The following is a 27,840-nucleotide window of genomic DNA, read 5'->3' as shown; positions in this document are numbered from 1 at the left end:
ATGGATAAAATAATCTTTGTAGTAAAGGGGTGTTGGTCCTACCTGATACGCTCCTTCTCAGGATGCAGGGAAGATCATCCAGGAATGGGTAGTACTCTGCTTCTCTGATTAGAGACTGAGTCAATTTTTCTTGGCGTGTGAAGAAATCCAGGAATGGGTGAGCCCCTTTTTCTCAGTCTCTACTTGTGGAAGACCAAGTTGAACTGGGAAGCACCCAGGCAGGAGAAGAAAAATTGACTCAGTCTCCAAGCAAAGAAGCAGAGTACTACGCATTCCTGGATGATCTTCCCCGCCAAAATGGAGAATGTGCTCTTGTATTAACAAGCAAATGTTTTTCTTCTTGAAACAATTAGAAAATTTAACAATGCCAAATATTTACTAGCATTAGTAATCCATTAAATTCACAAAAGCGTTAGACTCTATCAATTTAATTTTATATTTTAGTTCATTTGTTTCATTAATTTTTACACAATAAAAATTTGATTAGTTTATTACCATTGAAAAAATAAACAGGGCTTCTAGCATAATTTTAAGGAAAGCCACACCAATGAGCTGCAGGAAATAACTCAAGAGTTTAAAATGTACAGGAATGAAAGAGAAAGATGGGCACTGTAATAAATAAGGGAGAAAGGAAGGAATCTGATGTGTCAATAAAAAAGTATTTGTCTGGCATAGCATACTTCAGAAAATACTCATTTTTCAATTCTACTTCTGAAATGTTTTGAATGAATTAACTATCATTCTCAATAAAATTAAATGGGGTGGAGAGGCAAAATCTGATTGAATTGTGATCTTTATATGATAGTATATCTAAAACTAAAATATACTTTGCTCTAGAAGTATTAAATAATCCTCACACCAAGGTATTATCAGAAAACTACCCAGAGTTCACTCACTAATGTTTTTGGAGTGGCTTGTCAAAAATTACTTACATGCCATTTGTATCAACCAAGCTGAACAAGAATTTATGATTTTAAAAGTAATGAAACAATGATGACATTCCCTCTCAAAAAGATCATTCTATTCTGTTTTAAAGTAATCTGTTAACATAATATACAACTCTTTTTATGAATTCAACAAGTAAAACCATGACTTACAGCATTATCTTCCTAAACAAATTATTTTTTGACTCTTAACATAATTTCTCATTCCAAGAACTTACTGTTTTACAATTTATGGTCCCAATGGATATAATTTTGGGCAACTATAAACTAATACAGCGATGGGGATGCATCAAAGGAATGCCTTCTGGCAGTGAAAATGTTTGGATGAAATGGTTTTAAAGTTCATTTGACAACCACAGAACTTAAATTAAATACAACTGATAAGACAAAATTTCAACTGTAACCTTTTCTTATACAAATATATTAGGAGTGACTTAACATTCTTATTTTGGCCCTAATCAGATACATCAAGTATTAATAAAAATACACTTACAGCACTTAAAACTTTTATAGCACTTCACAGTGCTTTACAGCCCTCTCTAAGTGGTTTACAGAGTCAGTGTATTGTCCCCAACAATTTGGGTCCTAATTTTATATAATTTCTTGCCAATATCTTATTATATATATTACCTTTTTAATAGTTTTAGAATCTCATACACTATATTGAAATAGTAAATAAACGGAATCCTTAGTAAGACCAATTATATTTCTAACCTTTTAAACTTAATAATTGGGAAGTGGCAATGAGAGTTTTTCTCCTATAATAATAGTTAACTAATAATATAGTTAACTATAGTTAATATTAAACTTGCTCTAAATCAATTGTGATCTGAATCTATGATCAAAAACAAACTATAAAATTAACTTCTATTAAAGTGGGTTCCAATAAACTACTAAAGACAACTGGTCAGGAAGAGTTTGCAGAACCTGATTCCAGGGCCTGCTTTTGATTTCTCAATAATAACTTCCCCAATCTCTACAGGAATTTTGTAGATAGAGAAATGTGCAAATTATTACTTTAGTTTTGCCAAGAGGATCTAAGAACTTTTAATTATTTGAAGAAAATAATTAAATCAGTGAAAACCTGGACGGAGGAATCAGAATTAAAGCTACAGGCATGTTTTGACTGCACTGATTGGAATATTTTAAAGATACCTCTGCAGACCTGGATGAACTCACAGATACTGTAACATCATATGTCAGCTTCTGTGAAGACCTATGTGTACCTACAAGGAACTTGCGAATACACAGTAATAACAAACCTTGGTTTACACCTAAACTTAAGCAGCTACGACATTCCAAGAGAAGCCTACAGAAAAGGTGATAAAATGCTGTACAATCAGGCCAGAAATGCACTAACAAGGAGATAAGAGCAGCAAAGAAGCTACTCTGAAAAGCTAAAGAATCAATTTTCAGCAAATGAACCAGCAAACATGTGGAAAACTCTTAAAAATATCACCGGCTATGGCAAACCTCCTTCCCAGGCTGAAGGTAATCAACAACTGGCAGATGACCTGAATGAGTTTTACTGCAGGTTTGAAAGGAAACTACAGCCACCTATCTCCACAACCCCATCTCAGACACAGCAACAACAGCCAAGCCTCCTACAACTGACCCCATTTCATTGGGTTCACAACCCCTAGTGATCACAGAAAAGGAAGTGCAGGACCTATTTCACAGACAAAAGCCAGGAAAAGCTCCAGGCCCAGACAAGATAACTCCTTCTTGCTTAAAAGTCTGTGCTGACCAATTGGCCCCATCTTCACCCATATTTTCAATAAATCACTAGAGATGTGCTATGTTCCTTCTTGCTTCAAACGCTCTACCATCATCCCAGTGCCGAAGAAGCCCACCATCAAGGAACTGAATGACTACAGACCAGTTGCTCTAACATCTGTAGTCATGAAAACCTTTGAAAGGCTAGTGCTTTCCTACCTGAAAACCATCACGAATCCGCTTTTAGACCCCTTGCAATTTGCATACCGAGCAAATAGATCAACAGATGATGCTGTTAATATGGCTCTGCACTACATCCTACAACATCTTGAGTCTCCAAAGACCTATGCAAGGGTCCTTTTGTAGACTTTAGTTCAGCATTCAATACCATCATTCCAGACATTCTTCTAACTAAGCTAAACCAGCTACAGGTACGGAACAGACTTGTAAGTGGATCACAAGCTTCCTAACAAACAGGAAGCAGCAGGTGAAGCTAAGCAAGATCACATCAAATACCTGTACAATTAGCACAGGGCCCCCCCAAGGCTGTGTGCTCTCCCCACTTCTCTTCTCTCTGTATACCAATGACTGCATCTCCAATGATCCATTTGTTAAGCTACTGGAGTTCGCAGATGACACAACAGTGATTGGTCTCATTCGAGACAATGACGAATCCGCATATAGACGAGCGGTCGGACGACTAGCCTTGTGGTGCAACCAAAACAATCTGGAACTGAACACACTCAAAACCGTAGAAATGGTGGTAGACTTTAGGAAAAACCCTTCCATACTTCCACCTCTCACAATACTTGACAACACAGTATCAACAGTAGAAACCTTCAAATTTCTGGGTTCTATCATATAAGATCTCAAATGGACAGCTAACATCAAAACATCATTAAAAAGGACAACAAAGAATGTTCTTTCTGCGCCAACTCAGTAAGCTCAAACTGCCCAAGGAGCTGCTGATCCAGTTCTACAGAGGAATTATTGAGTCTGTCATTTGCACCTCTATAACTGTCTGGTTCGGTTCTGCAACCCAACAAGAAAAACACAGACTTCAGAGGATAATTAGAACTGCAGAAAAATAATTGCTACCAACTTGCCTTCCATTGAGGACCTGTATACTGCACGAATCAAGAAGAGGGCCGTGAAAATATTTGCAGATCCCTCGCATCCTGGACATAAACTGTTTCAACTCCTACCCTCAAAACGACGCTATAGAGCACTGCACACCAGAACAACTAGACACAAGAACAGTTTTTCCCGAAGGCCATCACTCTGCTAAACAAATAATTCCCTCAACACTGTCAGACTATTTACTGAATCTGCACTACTATTAATCGTTTCATAGTTCCCATCACCAATCTCTTTCCACTTATGACTGTATGACTATAACTTGTTGCTGGCAATCCTTATGATTTATATTGATATATTGATCATCAATTGTGTTGTAAATGTTGTACCTTGATGAACGTATCTTTTCTTTTATGTACACTGAGAGCATATGCACCAAGACAAATTCCTTGTGTGTCCAATCACACTTGGCCAATAAAATTCTATTCTATTCTATTCTATTCTATTCTATTCTATTCTATTCTTATACAAATATATTAGGAGTGACTTAACATTCTTATTTTGGCCCTAATCAGATACATCAAGTATTAATAAAAATACACTTACAGCACTTAAAACTTTTATAGCACTTCACAGTGCTTTACAGCCCTCTCTAAGTGGTTTACAGAGTCAGTGTATTGTCCCCAACAATTTGGGTCCTAATTTTATATAATTTCTTGCCAATATCTTATTATATATATTACCTTTTTAATAGTTTTAGAATCTCATACACTATATTGAAATAGTAAATAAACGGAATCCTTAGTAAGACCAATTATATTTCTAACCTTTTAAACTTAATAATTGGGGAGTGGCAATGAGAGTTTTTCTCCTATAATAATAGTTAACTAATAATATAGTTAACTATAGTTAATATTAAACTTGCTCTAAATCAATTGTGATCTGAATCTATGATCAAAAACAAACTATAAAATTAACTTCTATTAAAGTGGGTTCCAATAAACTACTAAAGACATCTGGTCAGGGAAGAGTTTGCAGAACCTGATTCCAGGGCCTGCTTTTGATTTCTCAATAATAACTTCCCCAATCTCTACAGGAATTTTGTAGATAGAGAAATGTGCAAATTATTACTTTAGTTTTGCCAAGAGGATCTAAGAACTTTTAATTGTTTGAAGAAAATAATTAAATGCTTAGAAAAAATAAGGTTACTTACCAGCCATTGCACTGACTTCTCCAGCCATAAGTAGACCTGTTGAGTTGTCATACAAGTTCACATCAATTATACCTTTACGAATAGTTTCACCTACTTTTGCTCCTAGCAATACTGAACCAGTAGTTTCAAAAATTGAAGCGAGGATGCAGGCTTGGCGCAAAGTAACTACACCAGAACCCACAGCAGTACCAAAAGAATTGGCAACATCATTTGCTCCAACTGAAAATGCCAAGATAAAAGCAATGATAAAACCCGCAATGACCATCCACAAATATTCATCCAATGCCATTTTTCTCCAAGTACTCTTGTAGTTAGGGTTCCCGGTTAAAACTATTTTAATTAGACAAAGCTGAAAGGTAGTGAGCAGATTTAAAAGCTGATTTTGTGCACACAATGAGTTCTCTCTGGAAAGTGCTGTGTGGTACTGGAGCGTGAAGAAACTGCTAACTGGTGATTTTCAAGCTACTGTCAATACTGTTTGTTTGGCTCAATTCAGTCACTGGTGAGATCCATTCCATATTTTGCTTCAGTGGGTTTACAGTTGTAGTGATCTTTCCTACAAAAAGAAAAAAATGACAAAAACCTAGAATCAAACACTATATAATTATAAATAAGAAAATCTAGAATGTCATATGATACCTGGTAACTATACATAAAATGGCTGAAGTAAGATTATAATTGACAGTATTTAGGGGATAATGATAAATTATAATTGAATCTGTTCTAGAAAACTTAAAAAATTAAATAGAGATGTAGGCATAATATTTTGATCTTCACCAAGTATCTGTAAAAAAGAATACATTAAATTAATCTTTGATTAAGCAAAAATATCCTTTAGCAACGATGCCTGCTAAGCATTATTAAAGCGTAATTAATCTGTGTAGTTCAAAATAACTTGAATGGGCTTTTTCCTGCATAAATTTATCATACTTTGTCTCTTGTAAAATAGCAGAGACTGATGTTAACTCCTTGTACTGTTCAGAAAACTGAAAACATCCTTGTTCCTTAACTAAGTTTATAATGTAAAGGTTTCTTGATCCAGATCTATCAATAATATATTGTCTATTCTGCTAAACATAGTTGAAATACACCAATTGAATTGCAATCACATATATTTGATCATAAACAGAGATTTCTATTATAATCCTTGAAAAAATAAACTGAAACCTACTTTTGCTTTAACATACGTAAGATTTTACTGGTAATATTTTGTGTCAGGTAACTCAAATTTTATTCTGAGAAAAGTTAAATTCTACTACTTGAATGAGTTTTGAATACTTGACAAATGACATAATTCGTTTCTGTCATTATGTCTACATATTATAAAAAAGTACTAGCAAAGAATCCAGGATACTGAAGCCTTATATTCAACTACCAGAATTAGCTTCTTTATTTTACAGTCTGCCCATTCAGGTAGTTCTTGTTTAACAACCATAATTGGAATCAGCAATTCAGTTGTTAAGATTGCTGAGTGAAAAATCATGTCACTGTGAGTACGATCTTACTTCAGCTTTCTTTTGTTTTACACACCTACAAACATTATAAATGCGAGCACTGGCTGCACAGTTACTTTACCATAATAAACACAACTGTGAACAGTCACTATATGAGGCAGTTGCTAAATAAGGACTACTTGTCCTACCACAATGTAATTTTAAAAGAATAATTCTTGGAAGTACTGGATGTCCACAAAAAAGGATGTTCTGCACTCTTTTTAGATTTCTAAAGCATCTCTTCCTATAGTGACTATAGTGATTGTACTCTACCCCCATGGAAGCCCCTTTAATCCCAACACAGATAATCCAGAATTTATGATCATTCTGAGATACAACAGCCTCAGAAATGCCTGCTTTATTTTCAGCCATTGTAAAATGTCCCCAAGTTATTTGACGGTATTTCAGTTACTTTGCAAACAGCTCAGCTTTACAGCCAGTTACAATATCCCACAGTCACGATTGTGATTTGTGATTTTTTTTTGCCATTTATCAAAAGAATGGGTTCATTTAAATACCATACCATTCACTTAACAATTTGCTTAACAACTATCATGAAAAATTTCAAAAAATGGGAAGGTGCCTTGATTTATAATCAGATTTCCAATCCCAACTGTGGTCATAACTGTGGATTATTGACCAAAATTAATATTTTTTGTCATTTATCAACAATATATGACATCTATATGATCTTGCAGAAATGAAACTTTGAAAAAGCCACTTATATAAATTCTGCTTGGTAAGAGTTGATGATGGCCTCAGCAGGAGTTTACAAAATTGGCAAGACTTTTTTAAAAATTAAAAATAACCCACTTTCTATTCAATGTGATTCTCAATAAATTTCAAATTAGCCCAATTTTAAATAATTACATTTAAAATTATTAAATCCGCACTTCCTATTTTGTGTTTACTATTCGTGCTTCTACCACAGATCCATTCTACCCTGGCTGAGATTAATAGTAAAGTGAAATTATGCTCTCGGCAGCAAGCCATAGAAAGGCAAAGAAAGCTGACAAATTCTCCTGTCCTGAAAAGTCCTGGAATACTGACCTTGTTCTTCAAAGCCTAAGAGAAAGGACAGGATGTTAGCTCTATCACCATGGTGAAATAAATGCACCGTGATGAGCCAAAAATGAACAAGAATACACCCAATATAAAAAAGAATTCAATTCTTAACTGTAAAAAGTCAAGTCTCTAAGTCAGATTCAACTCCTGACAATTTCATGGTCAGAATCTGGTTTATTAGTATTTTGGGGTTTCTCTTTATTTTAACTTCTCCATATAGGTGACAGCTTTCAATTTCCTAGTGACTTCCCATATAAATGCTATCTAGGTCTGATCCTCCTTAGTTTTTTACAATCAGCTAAAGGAATTCCATAAATCTGCCTTAAGAGATCCATATTTATTACAACCTGAATAATTATGACTGGCCACTGTGGTCAGTAATACAATGGTTACTCAAAAGGCCAAGACCTTACAAAAGACATCTAGAAGCATTTATCAGAAAAAGACTCATAGGGATCCTCTTGACTCCTTAGAATATAAGAGGAAGGAAAGTTAAAACTCAGGCAGATTCGCAAGTTTCTCTTACTGCAACCTACCTCAAGTATAGAAAATCCTTATTTAACATGTTTTCATTCAGTACCATTTTGATGATGGTGCTGAATGAGAGGAACTCAGTATGACCCTTTGTATTTGCAACCGTTGTAGCATCAGTGGAGAAGCCAGAAGCAGGTTGCAAATAGGAAACTGAGACTACATTGGATTTGCCTAACAATTGCAACTGGGACTCCTGGAACTGCCATAAGTTAGTGCAGTTCCATGATGTTGCGTCTTACAACCACATTTCTTAGTAACGAAGTTCCTGAGCTCAACTGTCATTAGTAAGCAAGGACTATCTGTATAAGACTAGTTTTTCTGTGGAGTCACAGAAAGTGGTCTCATCTGAGCTACTTCATATGACTGACAAAAAGGAACAGGAAAAACCAGCTGATTATGCTAAGCCTGCCAGACATATACAGTGGCTATAAAAAGTCTACACACCCTTGTTAAAATGCCAGGTTTTTCAGATGTAAAAAAAATCAGACCAAGATAAATCACTTCAGAATATTTTCTACCTTTAATATAACGTATAAGCTTCTACAGTTCAATTGAAAAACAAATTTAAATATTTTGTGTAAAATAATAAAAAAAACTTGTAATAATGTAGTTGCATAAAATTGCATTCTCCTAAATTAATACTTTGTTGAAGCACTTTTTGATTTTATGACAGGGTTCAGTTTTTTGGGTAGGAGCCTATCAGCATGGGACATTTTGTCCTGGGAATTTTACTTACTCTTCCTTGAAAAAGACTCCAAATCTGTCAAATTGTGAGGATATCTCCTGTACACAGCCCTCTCCAGATCACTCCACTGATTTTCAATTGGATTTAGGTTCGAGTTCTGGCTGGATTATTCAAAAACTTTAATTTTCTTCTGATGAAATAATTCTTTTATTGATTTGGTAGTATGCTTTGAGTTGATGTTGAGTTGAAAGGTGAATTCCTCTTCCTTTTCAGCATTTTAGTAGAGGCCTGAAGGTTTTGTGCCAAAATTCACTGATATTTGGAACTGTTCATAATTCCTTTCACCTTGACTAAAGTTGCAGTTCCAGAGGAAGAAAAGCAGCTGCAAAGCATAATGTTGCCACCATCATATATCACTGTGGGTATGGTGTACTTTTGATGTTGCGCAATGTTGTTTTTGTGCTATACTTTTTGGAATTATGGCCAAAAAATTCAACCTTTGTCTCATCAGATCATAACACATTTGCTTACACGCCTTTGTCAAATTTGATGTAGGGTTTTGCAAAACATAACTGGGTTTAGATGTTTTCTTTGTAAGTGTCTGTTTTGCCACCCTAACCCACAGCCCAGACATAGGAAGCATACTGGAGATTATTTTCACATGTAGTACACAAATTGCAGAAATTACTGCAAACTCCTTTAATGTTGCTGTAGTCCTCTTAGCAGTAGTCTAAGTAGTCCCCTTGGACCAGTTTTCTTCTTACTTTGTCAACAATTTTGGAGGGACATTAAGTTCTTGGTAACATCAGTGTTATGTTATATTTTCTTGACTTGTTGGTGACTGTCTTCATTGTGCTCCATGGTGTAGCCAATACCTTGGAAAATTTTTGTGCCCTTCTCCTGACTGATATCATCCAATGAGATCCCCTTGATGCTTTGTAAGCTCTTTGTAATCATGGCTGCTGTAAGGGGCAACTGAGTTAAATGTCATAAAATCCTACTAGAACTGAACTTTATATGGGCTTGGTCAAAGTCATTTTAATTGATGGCAGGGGTGTATTGACTACTATTTACCATCAGTTTGAATGTGATTTGTTAACTTTGACCACAGCCACATACCTATCTATAATATGGCATGAACACTTATGCAGCCACATTATTCTAGTTTTTATTGTTATTTTTTTCCCCTCTAAAAGATTTTAGGCAGTCAACTAAATAAAGCAGTTGTAATTTTAATGCAACTCATTATTGCCACTTTTTAAAGGATGAAACTATGAAACAAAGTAAGTAAATCTGCATCAGGCACATAGGCAATGTTGGGAAAGGGAAACTGGGTGACAGAATTGAAACATTTTCTTTTTTAAAAATTGTTAATCTTACTTTGGGCCTGCAATGCAGGCATTTTTGTAATACCTGCCTCAAAATAGTGGGAAATTATACCACTCATTTTTTGCAAATATATTGCCAAAATTCAGAGGCATGGTCCAATATGATCTAATAGCTGGCAAAAAATGGTTTTGTTCCAAAGGCTGCTCAGATTGATTTAGGCAAAAATCCTAATCACAAATAGCAAGAAAATCGTATTTCATAATTCCAGGGATGAGTCGGCCCATGCCGAAGATTGAGAGGAAGGAAGGTCCAAGACCTAATAGCCTACATTAAACAGAAAAAAAAATGTATGGATGCTTCAGTAGTTGATAATTTCTAAGACGTAATCACCTGAAGAAAGATTAGCTGAGTAGACAAGAGGAAACAGAAAACTTCAGAAACTCTCATTCCAAATTTTATTTTGGAAAAAACTCCTAGTTCTAATAAAAATAACAATGTAGCTGCTATGTTACATTAAAAACAACAAATCTGAAACATGACAAAGTATTTGCAGCATACTTTGACAGAGTATGGGACTATGTGTATGCACAGAGGCTTTGTGCTTGCCACAACAAAAAGATTGAAAAAAACTGACCTAGTGACTTCATATTTATAATGCTAGATTTTAATAGCCTTAAATATATTTATTGGAAAATAACTAATACTGAAAACCAAGTCTATAACCTAATCTGAAAAACCGATGATTTCAAGTAAGTATATTAAAAGCTGTATAAGCTACATATTAGAAAAACTAATATCAATAGAATTGAGAACTGTAACAAAATGAATGGGTAATGTTGTTTTAAAGTTTACTGAATATAGATTATATAATTTAAAATAACCTGGCTATAATTCTTTGTAAACAGTTTTCAGCAACCTTCATTAGTGATTAATATTGTTTTATACTGCATTGCTTTTTTGCAGTTCTAACTGCAGCTTATGTTTATATCAAGGGCAATAGTGAAAGTAATTTCACACTGATACCATCCATGGAGCTAATGAAATGGAGCGTTAAGCATTGGTATCCATTTCCTCATGATGTAGCTGCTTATCCATAGATACTAAGTATGTCCATAAAAGATGTAACTGGAATATATTTGGACATCACTGTTGATGTTGATGTATTTAGTCACTGAACTGCAACATGATGGAGCTTCATCCATCCAAGTTTTGAAAGCAGCTTCCAGATAGTTTTTGATATTTTTTTTTACATTTGTCTCATTGGGACCATAGTTATTTTATGAGGATGGACACACAGTTATCCACATAGTAGATAAATTTTATTGAGTGATCATTTTTACTCAGTAAAATCTGTGTAGCAGGCAGCAATTCATCCTAATGAAGTATTAAATAAAAGGGGAAAAAAAGGAAAAAAGCAGTTAGCAAAAGGTTTGAATTCTCTACTATGGATTTACTTGTAGCACATATTTTGCTTATTTATTTCTCATGCATATTTTAAATAATTCCATGGTTAGAATGAGAGAAAGTGATTGGTTCAAATTTCATCAATTTCATAGTTAAATAGTGGTGTCTAATTGTTACTGCATGGTTGTTTCTACGAAAATTATATTATAAAATATATTTCCCGGTATCCAGTATCCATAATAAAGGAACAAGGAGGAGGCTGTTCAGGGTTAATTAAACATTTACTGAGGTTCTAGTTAAGTAAACTACAACTTTTTGGTGGATCTAGATACCGTATTTCTAGATTTAACAGCTATCACAAAAATGTTTCCCTCCAGGCTTTTCCTATAAACATTTTCTTGACAATGCATCTTTTTTGTGCAAAGTGCATTTCAACTGAACACTGATACTTTTGTACTGACAATATATAAGTGATTATCAGCATATTATAATTTGTGTTACAATGACAGTTAAAAAGAGACTGATATGTACCATCTGAGAGAGAGACATACACACAGATGCACTCTGTGCCACATATTTGTATAAAGATATAAATGGATATATATGAGAGATAGAATATATGAGAATCATTCAAAGTGCATCATAAAGCCAGAAAAATAAATCTGTTCTGGATGACTTCAAGATACATGCAGAATAACAACTTCAAAGAAAACACAGAAAGATACACTCTTCTTTAAAATTCTCAGTCTAACATTAATCTGAAATGATATTCCCACAAATTTGCTATCACAGTATTTTGCTATTGAATAGTTTAGATTTTTCTGTACCATTCTGCTGGCAGTAAGGATTTAAATAAGTGTTTTAATTTCAACTTAGAACACATTCATGGACAATTTATCAGATGGTAGCAGGCATAAATAGCGACCTTTAGCCTTCTAGAGAAGCATCACTTTTCAACACAAATTTCATAAACATTGAATTTTCTTATTTTATAACACAGAATATGTTATGAAATGTGAGATAAGAAGATATGTCAAGTATAGCAAATATGTATGCACCCATGAAGAAGAGAGAGAGAAGAGATGCCAAATTATAATAAAAATAAATGACACAAAATGCATTTGCTCTCCACCATTAGAGTCCTTGGTGCTTTCTGAGCTTGGTTATTTGCTAGCAGACATTTCGTTGCCTAACCAGATAACATCATCAATGCTGAGAATTTCTACCCTACCTTCTTTAAAACCTGAAAGGAACATCTAAGGATACTTTACAAAGATTGCTCTTTCCCCTTTCCCTCTTCCTCTAACACTCCTTCAAATCTCATCTCATAAGCTAAGTAGTCTTCAAATGTAATGTGGCAACACCACTTCATTTTTTAAAAATCTCTTACCAATTCCATCCTCCATGTCCACAATCCTTTTAAAATAGCACCATTTTCCACATTCTCAAGATAAAAGGATCGTGCCTCCCCAGTTACTTACCAATTTCTCTTTTAGTTCTTCTTGCCAATCCAAAACTTAATTTATGCCTAAATAAAGCAACTCATACTATAAAATATTACTTCATTATGTATTTTTGGAAACCTGACAGTGAGTTCACAAAAATTGTTTCATTGAGCATTAAAAAAACCATTTTTTTCTCAAGTTTGTTTCCATGTTATTCGAACTATTGTAAAATTATGTATTACTTTAAAATGTAGATTTTTTTCCACCCAGTTACTCTGGTTAAGTTAGTGCAGCAAATATCTTAATTTGACTTTATGAAAAACACATTTTAATTAAACACATTTAAGGCACGCAAATGGAAAAAGAGCTATTAATATATTATTATTATTATTATTATTATTATTATTATTATTATTATTATTATTATTATTATTATTATTATTTATTGAATTTCTAGACCACCCTTCTCCCGAAGGACTCAGGGCGGTGTACAGCCAGGCTAAAAACATACACAATATACAATATTAAAAACTAAATTAAGAAACTTATTACACAATTGGCCGAAAAATTAAAAGAATTAAAATCTAAAAACCCCAATTTAAAATATAAATAGAATTTAAAATTTAAAAACTAAACAGTTTAAAAAGTTTAAGCTAGTCCCGCGCGAATAAACAAGTATGTTTTCAATTCGCGGCGAAAGATCCGAAGGTCAGGTATTTGGCGTAAACCAGGGCGAAGTTCATTCGAAAGAGTAGGAGCCCCCACAGAGAAGGATCTTCCCCTGGGGGCCGCCAGCCGACATTGTTTGGCGGACGGCACCCTGAGAAGTCCCTCTCTGTGAGAGTGTACGGGACGGTGGGAGGCATGAGGTAACAGCAGGTGGTCCCGTAAGTACCTGGGTCTCAAGCCATGGAGCGCTTTAAAGGTGGTAACCAGAACCTTGAAATGCACCCGAAAGGCAACAGGTAGCCAGTGCAGTCTGCGCAGGAGAGGTGTTACATGGGAGTTACGTGGAACTCCCTTTATCACCCGCGCAGCTGCGTTCTGGACCAACTGAAGCCTCCGAGTACATCTCAAGGGGAGCCCCATGTAGAGAGCATTGCAATAATCCAGGCAAGAGGTAACGAGAGCATGAGTGACCGTGCATAAGGCATCCCGAACTGGCGAACCAGGTGAACCTGGTGAAAAGCTCTCCTGGAGACGGCCGTCAGATGATCTTCAAACGAAAGCCGTGCATCCAGGAGAACACCCAAGTTGCGCACCCTTTCCCTTGGGGCCAATAACTCGCCCCCAACAGCCAGCTGTGGCTGCAGCTGACTGTATCGGGGTGCCGGCATCCACAGCCACTCCATCTTGGAGGGATTGAGCTTGAGCCTGTTCCTCCCCATCCAGACCCGTACGGCCTCCAAATACCGGGACAGCACTTCGACAACTTCGTTGGGGTGGCCCGGGGTGGAAAAGTACAGCTGAGTGTCATCAGCGTACAGCTGATATCTCACCCCGAAGACACTGATGATCTCACCCAATGGCTTCATATAGATGTTGAACAGGAAGGGCGAGAGAATCGACCCCTGTGGGACCCCACAAGTAAGGTGCCTCGCAGTCGACCTCTGCCCCCTGTTAACACCGTCTGCGACCGGTCAGAGAGGTAGGAGGAGAACCACCGATAAACGGTGCCTCCCACTCCCAACCCCCCCAACCGGCGCAGCAGGATACCATGGTCGATGGTATCGAAAGCCGCTGAGAGATCTAACAGGACCAGAGCAGAGGAATAACCCCTGTCTTTGGCCCTCGGGAGATCATCCACCAACGCGACCAAAGCTGTCTCCGTGCTATATCCGGGTCGGATAATATTTACTTCTATTACAAACAACCTTCCAAAGTCCTTTACAGATTTAAACAAAAGAAAGGTGGAGGAAGTATTTTCCTACCAGGAATACTGGCTCCATATTTTTATTGATGCTCCATGTTTAATAGTTTTATATAACTTCACAGTCAATTTTCTCCTCCCCCCACAACTTACAACAGTTTGTTTAGTGACTATTCAAAGTTACAACACGACTGAAAAAAAATATTTATGACCATTTTTTGCACTTACGACTGCTGCAGCATCCCTGTGGTCATGTGATCAAAATTTGGATGCAATTGATTCATATTTATGACAGTTGCAGTGTCCTGAGTTCATGTGTTCCTCTTTTGTATCTTTCTGACAAGCAAAGTCAATTCAATTTAATGAACAACCATGTCATAACTTACCAACTGCAATGATTCACTTAATGTTGGCTAGAAAATGGGGCAAAATTCATTTAACAAATGTCTCACTTAACAACATAAATTTTGGACTCAATTATGGTTATAAATTGAGGGCTACCTGTATTTGAATTATAAAGTGTCAGATACAGACTTGACTTTTTAACGAAGCACTACATTTTAAAGATTATTCAGACAAATAATCTTTAAGATTAGAAAACATTAAGCAGGCACCAGGTCTCAGTGGTTTTAGGCAAATTACAGCAGACAAATTTAAAATTCCTTTTTATTAAATTGATATGTTTTTTAGAAATCAGAAATTTTAAAAATTCAGGAAATGTAAAATGTTAACCCAGGGAAACGTAGAGCTGATTTTATCTTTTCAACCCTTTTCAACCCCCAAGGCATAGTCAAGATAAAGGTAGTATCAGATGTAAAGGTGCTCAGTCATGCAAGATGTTTATAGAGCCAAGTTCAGAATTCATGGAAAGGCAGTTTATTGTCAGTAAATATTGTATCCAAAAGAAAATCAACAACTATAAACAAATTGCAATTGTTATCCTTAAGGTTTTTTTCTATCACAATTTTATTATTATTATTATTATTTTATTTTACACAATCTTACAATCATGGAGTTTGTTTACAGGACATAGATGAATAACTATAAGTGCTTTGCAAGATTTTTAAAGATAGATATGTTCCATCATGCCCACACAGAAATTCCATGATGGAGAATTCCAGTTTATTATTAATGAGTCTAACTATCTAGGGGCAACTCCTGCCAATTGATAAATCTATTTTGTCTTATTTTTTACTTTAGTAACCATTGGTATCTCTTTATAATTGCCCTTAAATATCAACTAAAAAACCTTTCGGTTACTTAGAAGAAGCAGGTATAAACATAAATTCTCAGAAATAACATCCAATCTATCATGTAGACCAACTTTTGACTATTAGCCCCTAATTACAGATACTTTTATAAAAGTAACAAACTGAGTTATAAGGTGACTTTACAATTAAATCCTCAATGTACTCAACTTTTGTCTGGACTATAGGAATGTCCAATATAGATTTCTAGGTCTTTTTTAGTATTATATTACTAAATAAATTTTGTCAATCTTTTATAGCTAATTTTATAATAATAATAAATATTATTCATCATTATCAGCATATATCAACATATGTTGTTTAATTGCAAGGCAACCTTCAGGATAATACACACACACAAACACACAAACATACACAGTATAGTCGTATATGACAGATGCACACACACCTACACAATTTATGAGATACCCATCTGCATTTACCAGGGGAAAAAATTACTTCTATACCAGGGAAAGAAATTTAACATTTGTCAGAATTCAACTATTTTAATTTCTTTTCCTTATTAAGAAAAACTTAAAAATATTTTTGTCAGGAAAAACATTTTATCCCCAATATAAAACTGGAATCATGCAAGAGACTCATTTTTTAATTCTAATTCAGTAAAAAAGAAATATATGCATTTTATAAAATTTGAATTCATTTTGTCAAAAATTAAAAATACTATAAACTCACTTGGTACTTCTAAGCTGTTTGAAAGAGATGTCAAGTTAATTCTTTTAGCAACTATGCCTTGCTAGTCACAAATACATTTCCTAATGTCTAAAATAGATACCCTATCATATTCAGCAGTCACACCTCAGAAGCTGAGATCCCAAGCAAAGTGAAATATCCTATAACTTACAGAGCAACTCCTGGTAAAACTCACTGACAGAACTGCAAAGCAAGACAAGGCTCCTAGGTATCAACCAGGGTTTATACTCAAGGTAAAAATATGCCTCCTCTTAGCAGGATATTTTAAATAGGGCGGATACTTAAACACAGCATACCGTCATGATTACAGTAGTTATACCAATTTAATTTAATTTAATTTAATTCAATTCAATTTAATTTAAAAAGAGTTTCTGTTAATCTGCCTCCCTCCTCTGAATGAATACAAGGGAAAATGTATTTTAATTCTGGACTATTTTAAAATCTCCTTTTCACACATGTTATTTTTATAATAGTTGGCATTACTCATCCCACACTCACACATGGGGGGGGGGGAGGAAATACTTAACAAAAAAAATTAATTATAAAATCTTGGTATCAGAATAGCTGAATTAGAACAAAAGAAAAAATACATTGCACTTAAATACTGCCTCAGTTTCTAATCAAGCTGGAAATCTAGCAATGCAAAGCAATTTTTACCTAGCCCAATAAATAATTTTTTAATTGAGTATTTTAGCCAATTAAAGTAGTTTTAAAATGAATATGAAATTTTATAAATTGTCAAACTCTATTAAATGATTAGGTAATTATTTTATTATGACTTTAGTTGCATGACATAAATCTTCTATGTTGTTAAATTAAGCTTCTGTTTATCATTTACCTAAGAACTTTCATGAGCAGTATTCAGCATATTTAAGAGATTGGATATTGTGAGGATACAGTAGTTTTGACTACAATCATCTCCATATTTACTGCATACTTCATGTTACAACATGATTTTAACAGAAGCACTTCCTTATTCAAAATTAAAATGACAATCCAATGTTCACAACTGCAAGAACACATTTTATGGTACAAGCAGAAACAACAACAAAAATAGTCTTTTGTTCATTTTGGTTTTAGTCTAGATGTATTCATTTGACATGGAAAGTTGTTTTCTCTTTTATGATAACATTTTACACTTTTTAATTTAAGCATAGGAATATTGAAACCCACAAGAAAGGAGTACCAATGTTCTTCAAGTTCTCCAATACCAGGACCCCATTTAATCCTACTGATAATATAAACTGCCCAAGCTCAAACTGCCCAAGGAGCTGCTGATTCAGTTCTACAGAGGAATTACTGAGTCTGTCATTTGCACCTCTATAACTGTCTGGTTCGGTTCTGCAACCCAACAAGAAAGACACAGACTTCAGAGGATAATTAGAAGTGCAGAAAAAATAATCGCTACCAACCTGCCTTCCATTGAGGACCTGTATACTGCACGAATCAAGAAGAGGGCCGTGAAAATATTTACAGATCCCTCACATCCTGGACATAAACTGTTTCAACTCCTACCCTAAAACGACGCTTTAGAGATCAGAACAACTAGACACAAGAACAGTTTTTTTCCCAAAGAACAGTTTTTTCCCAAAGGCCATCACTCTGCTAAACAAATAATTCCCTCAACACTGTCAAACTATTTACTAAATCTGCACTACTATTAATCTCATCATTCCCATCACCAATCTCTTTCCACTTATGACTGAATGACTGTAACTTTGTTGCTGGTAATCCTTATGATTTATATTGATATATTGACCATCATTTGTGTTGTAAATGTTGTACCTTGATGAAGGTATCTTTTCTTTTATGTACACTGAGAGCATATGCACCAAGACAAATTCCTTGTGTGTCCAATCACACTTGGCCAATAAAAAAATTCTATTCTATTCTATTCTATTCTATTCTATTCTATTCTATTCTATTCTATTCTATTCTATTCTATATGAAACCTGTACCTGAACTATATGATTATTTATTAAGATTTTTTTATTTTACTTCATTCCCATCAACGTCCATAGTATTATCAGACAATGAATAGATTAGAGGATACTTTCAATCAAATCTGTATACAGGGGTTGTGAAAAATGACCTTTATCATGGTCGCATCACTATGTGGTGAAATTTGGTTTCACAGCATCAAAATTTCCCTGCAGAAACCAGATTCTATTAAGATCAATCCTGATTAATGGGAAGTCTGTGGAAGACAATTTTTATTGTTCGCTTCATAGGTTTTGCATTTGGAGCACACAGAGTAGTTCAATTTCTATTTATAAAATAGCACTAGAAAGTAACATTTGGGAATGGAATTTCTAATCTTTTGTAGATAGTACCATAAGCTATTACTGTATGTTGTTGCAGTATATTTAACATATAGATAAAGTTTCTGGAGCAGTGATGCTAACCTTTTTGCCATTGTGTGCCAAAAGCGGGGGAGTGCGGGGGGGTTACACATGTGTGCACACACCTATAATTGTATGCACCTCATGCATGCACGCGTGACCCCCCCCCCCACACTCCCCCCCACTTTTGGCAAGTGATGGCACGGTGGGACCAGAAGGCCCATTTTTCTCTCTCCCCAAGCTCCACAGCATTTCTAGGAGCCTGGGGAGGATGAAATTTCCACACCTAGGAACTCTGGAGGCCGTAAACAACCTCTTTGCCGACTTCCGGCATCCTAAAAGGCTTTGTAGTCTGGGGAGAGTAAAAAACTGGTCTTTCCCAACCCCCCCCCCAACATCCTGTTTCCCTGCTTCCGAGGGGCCCAGAAGGCCCATAAATCAGGGGAGCTGAGCTCACTTGCTCACCAATATGGCTCCGCGTGCCACCTGTGGCATACATGTCATACGTTCACCATCAAGGGTCTAGATATATTTAGGATTTTAAGGACAAGGTACACATACAAAAAATCTAGTTGATTTATTTCTGCTCTGGCCATTGATTTATTTCTGTTCTACCTTAGATTGATTCCCTTAGGGAAAAAAAAGTAAATTATTTGCTGGTGAGCCAGAGTTCATTACTGTCATTAGAGTTACAAGTGACTTTTACAGGAACATTAAATAGTAGCTTCATTTTAATATACCAAATATGGTGTTTTCTAGATAGTAGTAGCATATCACTATGATACTGTGTTTACAAATTGCAGAAAAGCATTTTATGCAGTTATCTTTGCACATAATCGAGAAACTGCAGCTATTAATCATGCTGACTGGGTCAGTCAGCCATACATATAATTCATTCAAAACACACCGCAATTGGTGCCACCCTTAACTCCTGAACAAAAGATACATATCTAATATATCAAATATACTAACAGTATATTAGCTATGTAGCCAGGTTCAACACATTAGGTATATAACCAAGTTCAGGATCATCTTGCTAGCACAAAAAATACTCAACAAATAATTAACACTTTCCAAATGCAGATCTGGACAATCGTTGAAAAGATATTACAGTTTATAAATGGCAATTATTCAAAATATGGAACTTCTATGGTGACCACTAGGAAGCACCAATTGCAGTATATTTTAGATCACTGTTTAAACTATTCTGTTCATCCTAGATATCACTTTTCTTTCCCTCCCTCCTTAAATAGTTTTCTTTTTAAATAAGTGAATATTTTAATTGTTCCAAACCTCTAGGTAATTTTAACTTTCTATTTTGTTAATCCTGGTGTTTAGGTTATATAACAGTGGTCTAGAACCTGCAGTTCAAGAGATAAATATGAGCCCCAAACTCCTGCACATTCCATGCCTGAGCAATCATTTTTGTTTTGAAAATTTCTGCCACTGCTTTTTTAAAAAATTCCAATCTAGTCTGTTATTTTTTCGATGTCTCTTATCCCAGCACAAAAACTGACTCTGCTTAGCCTTAAAAGATCATTCAAGGTGAGTTAGATGCTGCCACCTAGTAAGATTTACATCAATATTCTCTTTTTATACAGCAATGCTGCTAAGTAACCCTGTATTAGTGTTATAAATATTATGTGAAGATCAAAATTTTAATTGTCAAAGAGATTGTTAATTTATGAGTATACCACTACAGATTTTGGATTGGATTACACACTTAAACATTTTGGAAACGAGCCTGCCAGTAATCAGAAACAATTCTATAAGCTTTCCTTTACCACCATTAAACCCTATAATCAAGACATCCTCTTTCCCACTTTAAGAGTGGGAAAGCTGAGTTCTGATTTAAATTCCCACAAGTCTCAATTCATCCATCTAATCATTAAATCCAGTGATTGACCAAGCACAAAAGACTATGTAACTGGGAGGGGGGGGATTGTTTGGCTTGAAAGGATGTATTTAATTCTAACCCAATCAAGGCAACCTCTAGTCACATGAATCCATTTAGTCCTCTAATAGCTGTATTATAAAAAGATACAAAATGTTCCCACAGAGAACAGATAAAGAGTTGGCTTAATCTTTTAAATTACTGCATGTAAAGGGAAACAAAAACAAATGCTTATATCAAAATGCAGACAAAGAACGGACATATTTCAAAAGTTTATCATTAACACAGACTATGACATGGGAAAATATATGATAGACATACTGTACATCTATCAACAATACTGCATAAAAATGTTTTATAACTAACATACAAACTAAAGTAACATTTAAAATCCATATAAATAGCAGTTTAAAATTGGTATCTTCAACAGATATATCATTATATTCTAGAAACAATTTAAAAACAAGAAGTGTTATAAAATATAATTTTATTTTAAATAACCCATCATGTTTGAGAAGAGTACACTTCAGAAAAATAGATTAAAATAATAATCATGAAAAAGCTACTATGCAGGGGTGAAATGCTCCTGGATCAGACCGGATTGGCTGATCTGATAGCGATGGCACTGGGTGGTTTGGAGAACCGGTAGCAAAAATCCCTGGCATCCCAGCTGAGCTGCGCAATTGTCAAAGCCTTTTTTTAACTTTTAAAGGCATTTTTAACAACCTCTTTGGCTGAATAGGTTGTAAAAAAATGCTTTTGAAAGGTAAAAAAAAGGCTCTGAAGATCCCAGCTGAGCTGCCTGATCGTCAGAGGCTTTTTTTTCTTTTAAAAGCATTTTTTACAACCTCTTCGGCCGAATAGGTTATAAAAAAATGCTTTTAAAAAGTAAAAAAAAGGCTCTGAAGATCCCAGCTGAGCTGCCTGCACTATAGCTGATTCCACCCCTGTGCGCACTGTTTTACTTACCCCATGCCTCCTTTTGGCATGCACTGCACACACACCTCGCATTTGGTGCATGGTGTGCACAGCGCACATGTGCAGCCAGTGGACTGGTAGTAAACCAGTTCAGATTTCACCACTGCTTTAATGCCATACCAGAATAGCTGAGATGAGAAAAACAGTTTAGAAGAAATACATTTTAGAATGTATCCAACAATGTAGCAAGATAACAGGGAGCAGTTCATAGTGAACAAGTTCAGAAAATTCAGAGTTACAGTATCAGCATATGGTTTCATTATTTATATTAATTAGCATGAAATCTCAATACTCAAGCAGTGAATCAATCTGTCAGTCACTAGGGCCATCTTACTATCTCCTTTCCTGCTATCTAATACAGAGGAAGGGCGGTGGCAAAGAGAAATTCAAAGAGTGGGACTTTTCCTAAAAATAACAAAACAAATAAGTGTGATGAAAGATTACTAGATATTTTAGCACCAACTGTCAGATCCACTTTGTACAGGTAATCCTCAAGTTATGAATGTAATAGAGCCTGCCAATTACATTAATAACCTGAGGATTCATTGATTTACCAATACATTTTCTAATCCCTGCTTTACCCAATACATTTACTAATTGAATGTGCAAGTCATTAAGTGCACATTAGTATCTCAGGATGGAAAGACCATCAGGGGCCTAGTGCTAGAACAGACCACTTGCTTCTGACCATACAAGGCCTCCTCCCACCGAGATATCTCATGCTCATTTACAATCCCTTGGGATTCCCATAATTACTTCTCCCTCTATCCTATCCACTTGTCTTGCTTTGCTAGTCTCCCTATCCATTTCCCATGGCTTGCTTACTTTTCAAGGATCTCCAGAGTTCCAGAAGAGGCTGATCTACATGGCAGATACTGGTAAAGTTGTAAGAACATAAAGGAAAAGAGTTTCACTAGAATCCGAATAAAAGACTTCTGCTTTTCTGCCACAAGGCCAGTGTCCTGCATGCTCCGTTGGGGCCCAGCTTGGGTGCCACTGCAGCAGTCTCCTGCTTGCTGCCTGGTTTGAATGACCAGTTTCAGGGATTGGAGCATGGAGGCAGTGGCAGCAGCCAATCAATTTGGAGCTTGCAGTTCAGCCTGAGGAGACAAAGGAAACAAGCTCCGCATTGGCTGTGGAGACCTAACGAGACAGGATGGGAGTGAAATAGGCAGGGGGCATGTTGCAGCATCTGTGCGATTGGTCATAAGGGTGAATGACCGCTGTAGTGCTGCAACGTACATAACTTTGGGACTGGGCCATAAGTATTGTTTTTGGAGGAATCGTAATTTTGAATGGTTGCTAATTGAACTGTCATAACTTGAGGAATACCTGTAAAAAGATCATAACATCAACTTGACAGGAAGACTAGAATTATACTTGTTAAATAAACACGCTATAATATAATAGAATATAATAGAATTTATTGGCCAAGTGTGATTGGACACACAAGGAATTTGTTTTGGTGCATATGCTCCAATATATAATAATAATAACGAAGTGTTTACAAAGTGTTTACAAAGACATTTACAAAGTGTTTTAAATGTCTGATTATGCTGTGCCCTCCCTTCTTTTGTCTCATTGAATCTGGGAGGCATTTGCTTGAGCTGCTTCCAAATATTATTTACTACCTAGAACTAAAATAATGTTTCATCCCACTTTGCCTAGGTAATGGGTAATGACTATTTACTTTATCTGTACACCAACACAGTGGACCAGGGATATTACACTTGTTTCATCTTATAAAGCCTGTGTTACCGTTAAGAGTTAGAATCTTGTTACCTGAGATTCATTCCATCCTGACTTTTTTGGCATTTTAAAAGTCTTTTGTAAGACATGAATGTTCCTTTGGTCATGGAGCTTGCAGTTGGATGAATATAGTAGTTGCACTTGATCAACATAACCAATATGATAGGATAAAATGAGAGAGGAATAATCCTGCATATTATTCCTAGTGTCCTTGAAGAAAATATAACAGCAATATAAAATATGAATAAGATAAATCAGAAATTTGAGGCACAGCATTTGCTAAAAAGTATGCATTTTAAGCAGTTGAATACAATTTGCAAACCAAGAAATCAGGATTCCAGAATAAAGCTTAAGTTTTCAAAAGCATTGGTTCTGCTTATTGGAAGTCAGCTATAAAATGCACAATTGACAATCAAATGACCACAGGTTATTGTGACAGCTGCAAATGCCAGCAGTTGTGAAGCACCCCAATGATAAATCACATGACTGTGGGGACACTGCAAGGGTTATAAATGCAAGGACTGGTCACAAAGTTACCTTTTCAGAACATAATAAGTTTGAATTATTTCTAAATAGGACAGTTGTTAAGTGAGGTCTGTTTATGAATTACCCCAACACCAATTATGTCTTTTACAAAATTTGGGTTCTTCACATGGGACCATCGTTCAAAGTTTAGATCAGCATGGCACAATATTACTGGAGATTACAAAATAGTCATAAACATGGGAAAAATCACTTGGAGACAAAACCAGCAAAGATTAATTCGCTAAAGTAGGATTTAGTACAATGTATAGCAGAGCCACAAATTTATTCTTGTTGAAATTTATTCATATTACTATATTATTCATAATATTAAACATACAAAGGTAGCTTTCCTCTTATATGAAGAGGTTAAAGTTTGAACTTTCCAAAATAGTTCATCATTAAAATATATGTAACAAATAAAGAATGTTGTCTAGAGAATCTGTCAATCTCTAACTACCAATGCTAGAATAAATGTATTAGTTTATGAGGTGGTACTACCAGCTAAAGGAGAAGGGGGAGTGAAAGGCATTGCAGCATGGAAGAGGTCAGACTACTGGTGGAAATACTAGGTAGTTAAACTAGAAAGACTTCCACGTTCCTTCCCAGGCTTAGGATTCTATAAGGGCAAACTACTTCTGAAAAACATTGCCTACAGGGACTTGTCCAGACAGTCGCTAGGAGTCAAGACTGATTCAGATTTTTTTTTTTAAAAAAAAGTAAATTATAGAATATCCACAATCCTTTTCTACTCCTATGATTCCATGACTTGCTTGAAAATGAAGCAACAAATCAAGCCACTACATATGATGCTACTGATTGTAATTTCAGGTTATCTCAAGAGGCAAACCTTAATATACAGTGAGTGCTACAAAGAAGTGGTTGCCACATCCTTTCTCTCATGGCAAATTAAATATCATTAAATCTTCAGAATTTCCCATAAATACAAAAAAGCAGAAGGTAGGGCAAAATACATCTTTTTCTAGGAAGTAAGAGTTAATAGTTCACATTTTTAAAGCTATCTTGAAACACTAATTGTGGTTGAATGTAGATTGGATTCCCAAGAGGGCGGGCCTGCATTCCAGAGGTCCAAGAGACAGTAAAAAGCAACAACAACAACACACACACACAATTGTAATACAAACAATTACAAAGTAGTCTTTATAACCACAATTGAGCCCAAAATTCTGGTTGTTATGGTCATTAAGCAATATGCACACATGATTTCTTTGATAACCATAGTCTTGGCTCTCCTTGTTGCAGTCATTAAGCAACTTTATGGATCATTAATCAGGCCCCGAGAGGGATGGCCCAGGCCCTGTCACAGTACTGGGCTTCTCATAACTCTGATGCACCTCTTGCACAACTTCACACTCTGCTAGGTCTCTACCCTTGAGCTCCCTGTTCACCCCATCATGCCTTGTTCCACATACCTCTTCCAAAGATAATTTTTTCAAAAGAATGCCAACAAATATAATATGCGGCTCTCTTGTAGAAGCCATTTTGTGACATTCCGGAGGCAAAGGCCATCTGCAGAGACATTCCAGAATGGAATGAAGTGGCCTCTCTAAAAGCCATGTGCTGTATCGGCTGGGTGCTCTTCCAGAAAGGTTATCCTTGGAAATGGCCTTTTCAAAAGAGAATTAACTGATGCGCCTCACAATTTTCCTATATAGAAACCACCTTGTGCCATCCTAGAAGCAGGAACTACTTTAAAAGCAGGCACAATTATCAGAAAGTAAGAACTGGGCCACTTCCAAACTGATGTTTGCTTCCAGGATGGCATGGGGAGGCTTCCATACAGAAAAGGTCATATGATACATCAGCTGATTCTCTTTTGGAAAGGCAATTTTTGGAAATCATAAGTGGAGCAAAGTAGGAGGAGGCCCAAATGTGTGGGACCCAGGAGGGCAAGAAGAAGGCCCAAGGCCCTTGGGGACCTAGCCAAACAGGAAGTTGACCCAAGTGACCCTGTAGGCTGGATAAGAAGAAACACAGGCAGGTGGGGGTTGTTGCAGCATCCTGGTGGTCAGTAGTAAGGGCAGGTGGATCACCCAGCAACCGAATTGTGATCACATGACTGCAGAGTATTGCAAGGACTGCAACTTTGCACAGATTGTTAAATCTCTTCATTCAGCACTGTCATAGTTTTGAATGGATACTGAACCATTTGAATGGTTTTAAGTCGAGGATTAGCTGTACAACAAAGGAATATAGAACAAGATCATTTTAATTTATTTACAAATTGAATATTATGCCTTTCATCGTTCTGGGTGGCTTCACTGAATGCAGTATAATAGGTATAATTGGCAAAATCCATTTGGAAGAACAAAGATAAGCAAAGGAAAAAGGCATTTTTCCCAAACCCCTAAAGCCTGACAAAATGTTTGGATTTCAGAAGGTTGAGTATTCTAGAACAGAGTTCCCCAATCTTTCAGCACTGCAGTCCAATGGGGAAGGGGTTGGTTCCGCACAAGTGATGGGCAAGGGTGCATGCACAGCTCCGTTTCTGCAAGCAGCTGACATACGCATCTCTCACTCATGCAAATGGAGAGGACACACATGCTTGCCCGCTGCTCAGACAAGTGAGGATGCGCATGTTCACATGCTCACCCACCACTTCTGCGGCCCAGTTCTGATAGGCTCAAGGCCCAGTAGCCCTGGGGACCCCTGTTCTAAAATAAAAACTGGACCACTAACACCCTGGGGGAGAAGAATCAGAAGCATAATTTTCTAGACTTAAGCACCTGCACATGTCCCATTTTTGGTCAGATAGTGTAGTATAGTGACTAAAGTAAATTTTAGGAAGATCCAGATTCAGATATGCTCTCAGCCACAGATTAAATACTCACAATCTGACTTTTCCTAATTGTAAGAAAAAAACAAGGAGAATCCAATGAGTGTTATACTATATTCCTGCACAAACCTACAATTTAAATTAACAAAAATATCATTAATTTCTTCTAGATACTGCAAAAATATGTAGGAAACAGGCTTATCTCTTCCACTACTATAATAGTGTGTGGGTTTGTCTCAATTGTCAGAAGAAACTAATTTTCATGCCTGGCATTAAACAGACCTTGATGACCAGTTACTTTAATTTCTTTTTTCAGATGGATTTGGAGACATTTCAATATAACCAATTTATTTGTTTAAAGTGTGTTCTATGATGTCTTTATAGGGTTTAACCCATAATACAGATTATGTTTTGTTGAAATAAATGAACATGTGGGATGTAGCCGTGAAATTATAAAGTTTAGCCAAAAAAACCCAAAAAAACCCCCCACCAGTGGTGGGAATAGAAATTCCTACTGCTGTCATATAAATTGTACTCGGGATGGCTATTGGTAATTAGAAGTGTGTGATTTTCAGGAGCTTCCGGTTGATGTCACAGTGATACAGATACACACCGGCACCAGGGCGGGGTTGGACACTCACACTATCTGCAGAGAAGGAACGTCTCAGGTAGAACAAACATTCCTTCTCCTGCCTGATAGTGTGAGTGTCCAAGAATGGGATGTGCCTATCACCTTAAGTACGGGAAGCCTTAAGTATGGGAAGCTGTGTGGGCTGGTTCCCCAGAATGCACTTTTTGTAGGACCCTTCTCCCAAAGGAAGCGTC

General features: G+C 36.1%; 1 protein-coding gene across 1 annotated transcript in view; it reads right to left on the bottom strand.

Moving 5' to 3' along the window:
• The window catches only part of LOC131198201 (sodium-dependent phosphate transporter 2-like), a 97,330-nt gene that overhangs the window by 43,843 nt on the left and 25,647 nt on the right, over positions 1-27,840 (bottom strand). The window contains exons 2-3 of the mRNA XM_058182699.1: positions 8,779-11,430; positions 4,951-5,506 (exon numbers count right to left, since the gene is read on the bottom strand). Of these exons, the coding sequence (XP_058038682.1) occupies positions 4,951-5,239 (289 nt within the window). The 5' untranslated portion in view covers positions 5,240-5,506; positions 8,779-11,430. The remainder of the gene's footprint in view (positions 1-4,950; positions 5,507-8,778; positions 11,431-27,840) is intronic.

The sequence above is a fragment of the Ahaetulla prasina genome, chromosome 4, assembly GCF_028640845.1.
Source record: "Ahaetulla prasina isolate Xishuangbanna chromosome 4, ASM2864084v1, whole genome shotgun sequence".
Taxonomy (NCBI): Eukaryota; Metazoa; Chordata; class Lepidosauria; order Squamata; family Colubridae; genus Ahaetulla; species Ahaetulla prasina.
The sequence above is the reverse complement of the archived record's forward strand: the minus strand, read 5'-3'. Positions and strand labels throughout refer to the sequence as shown.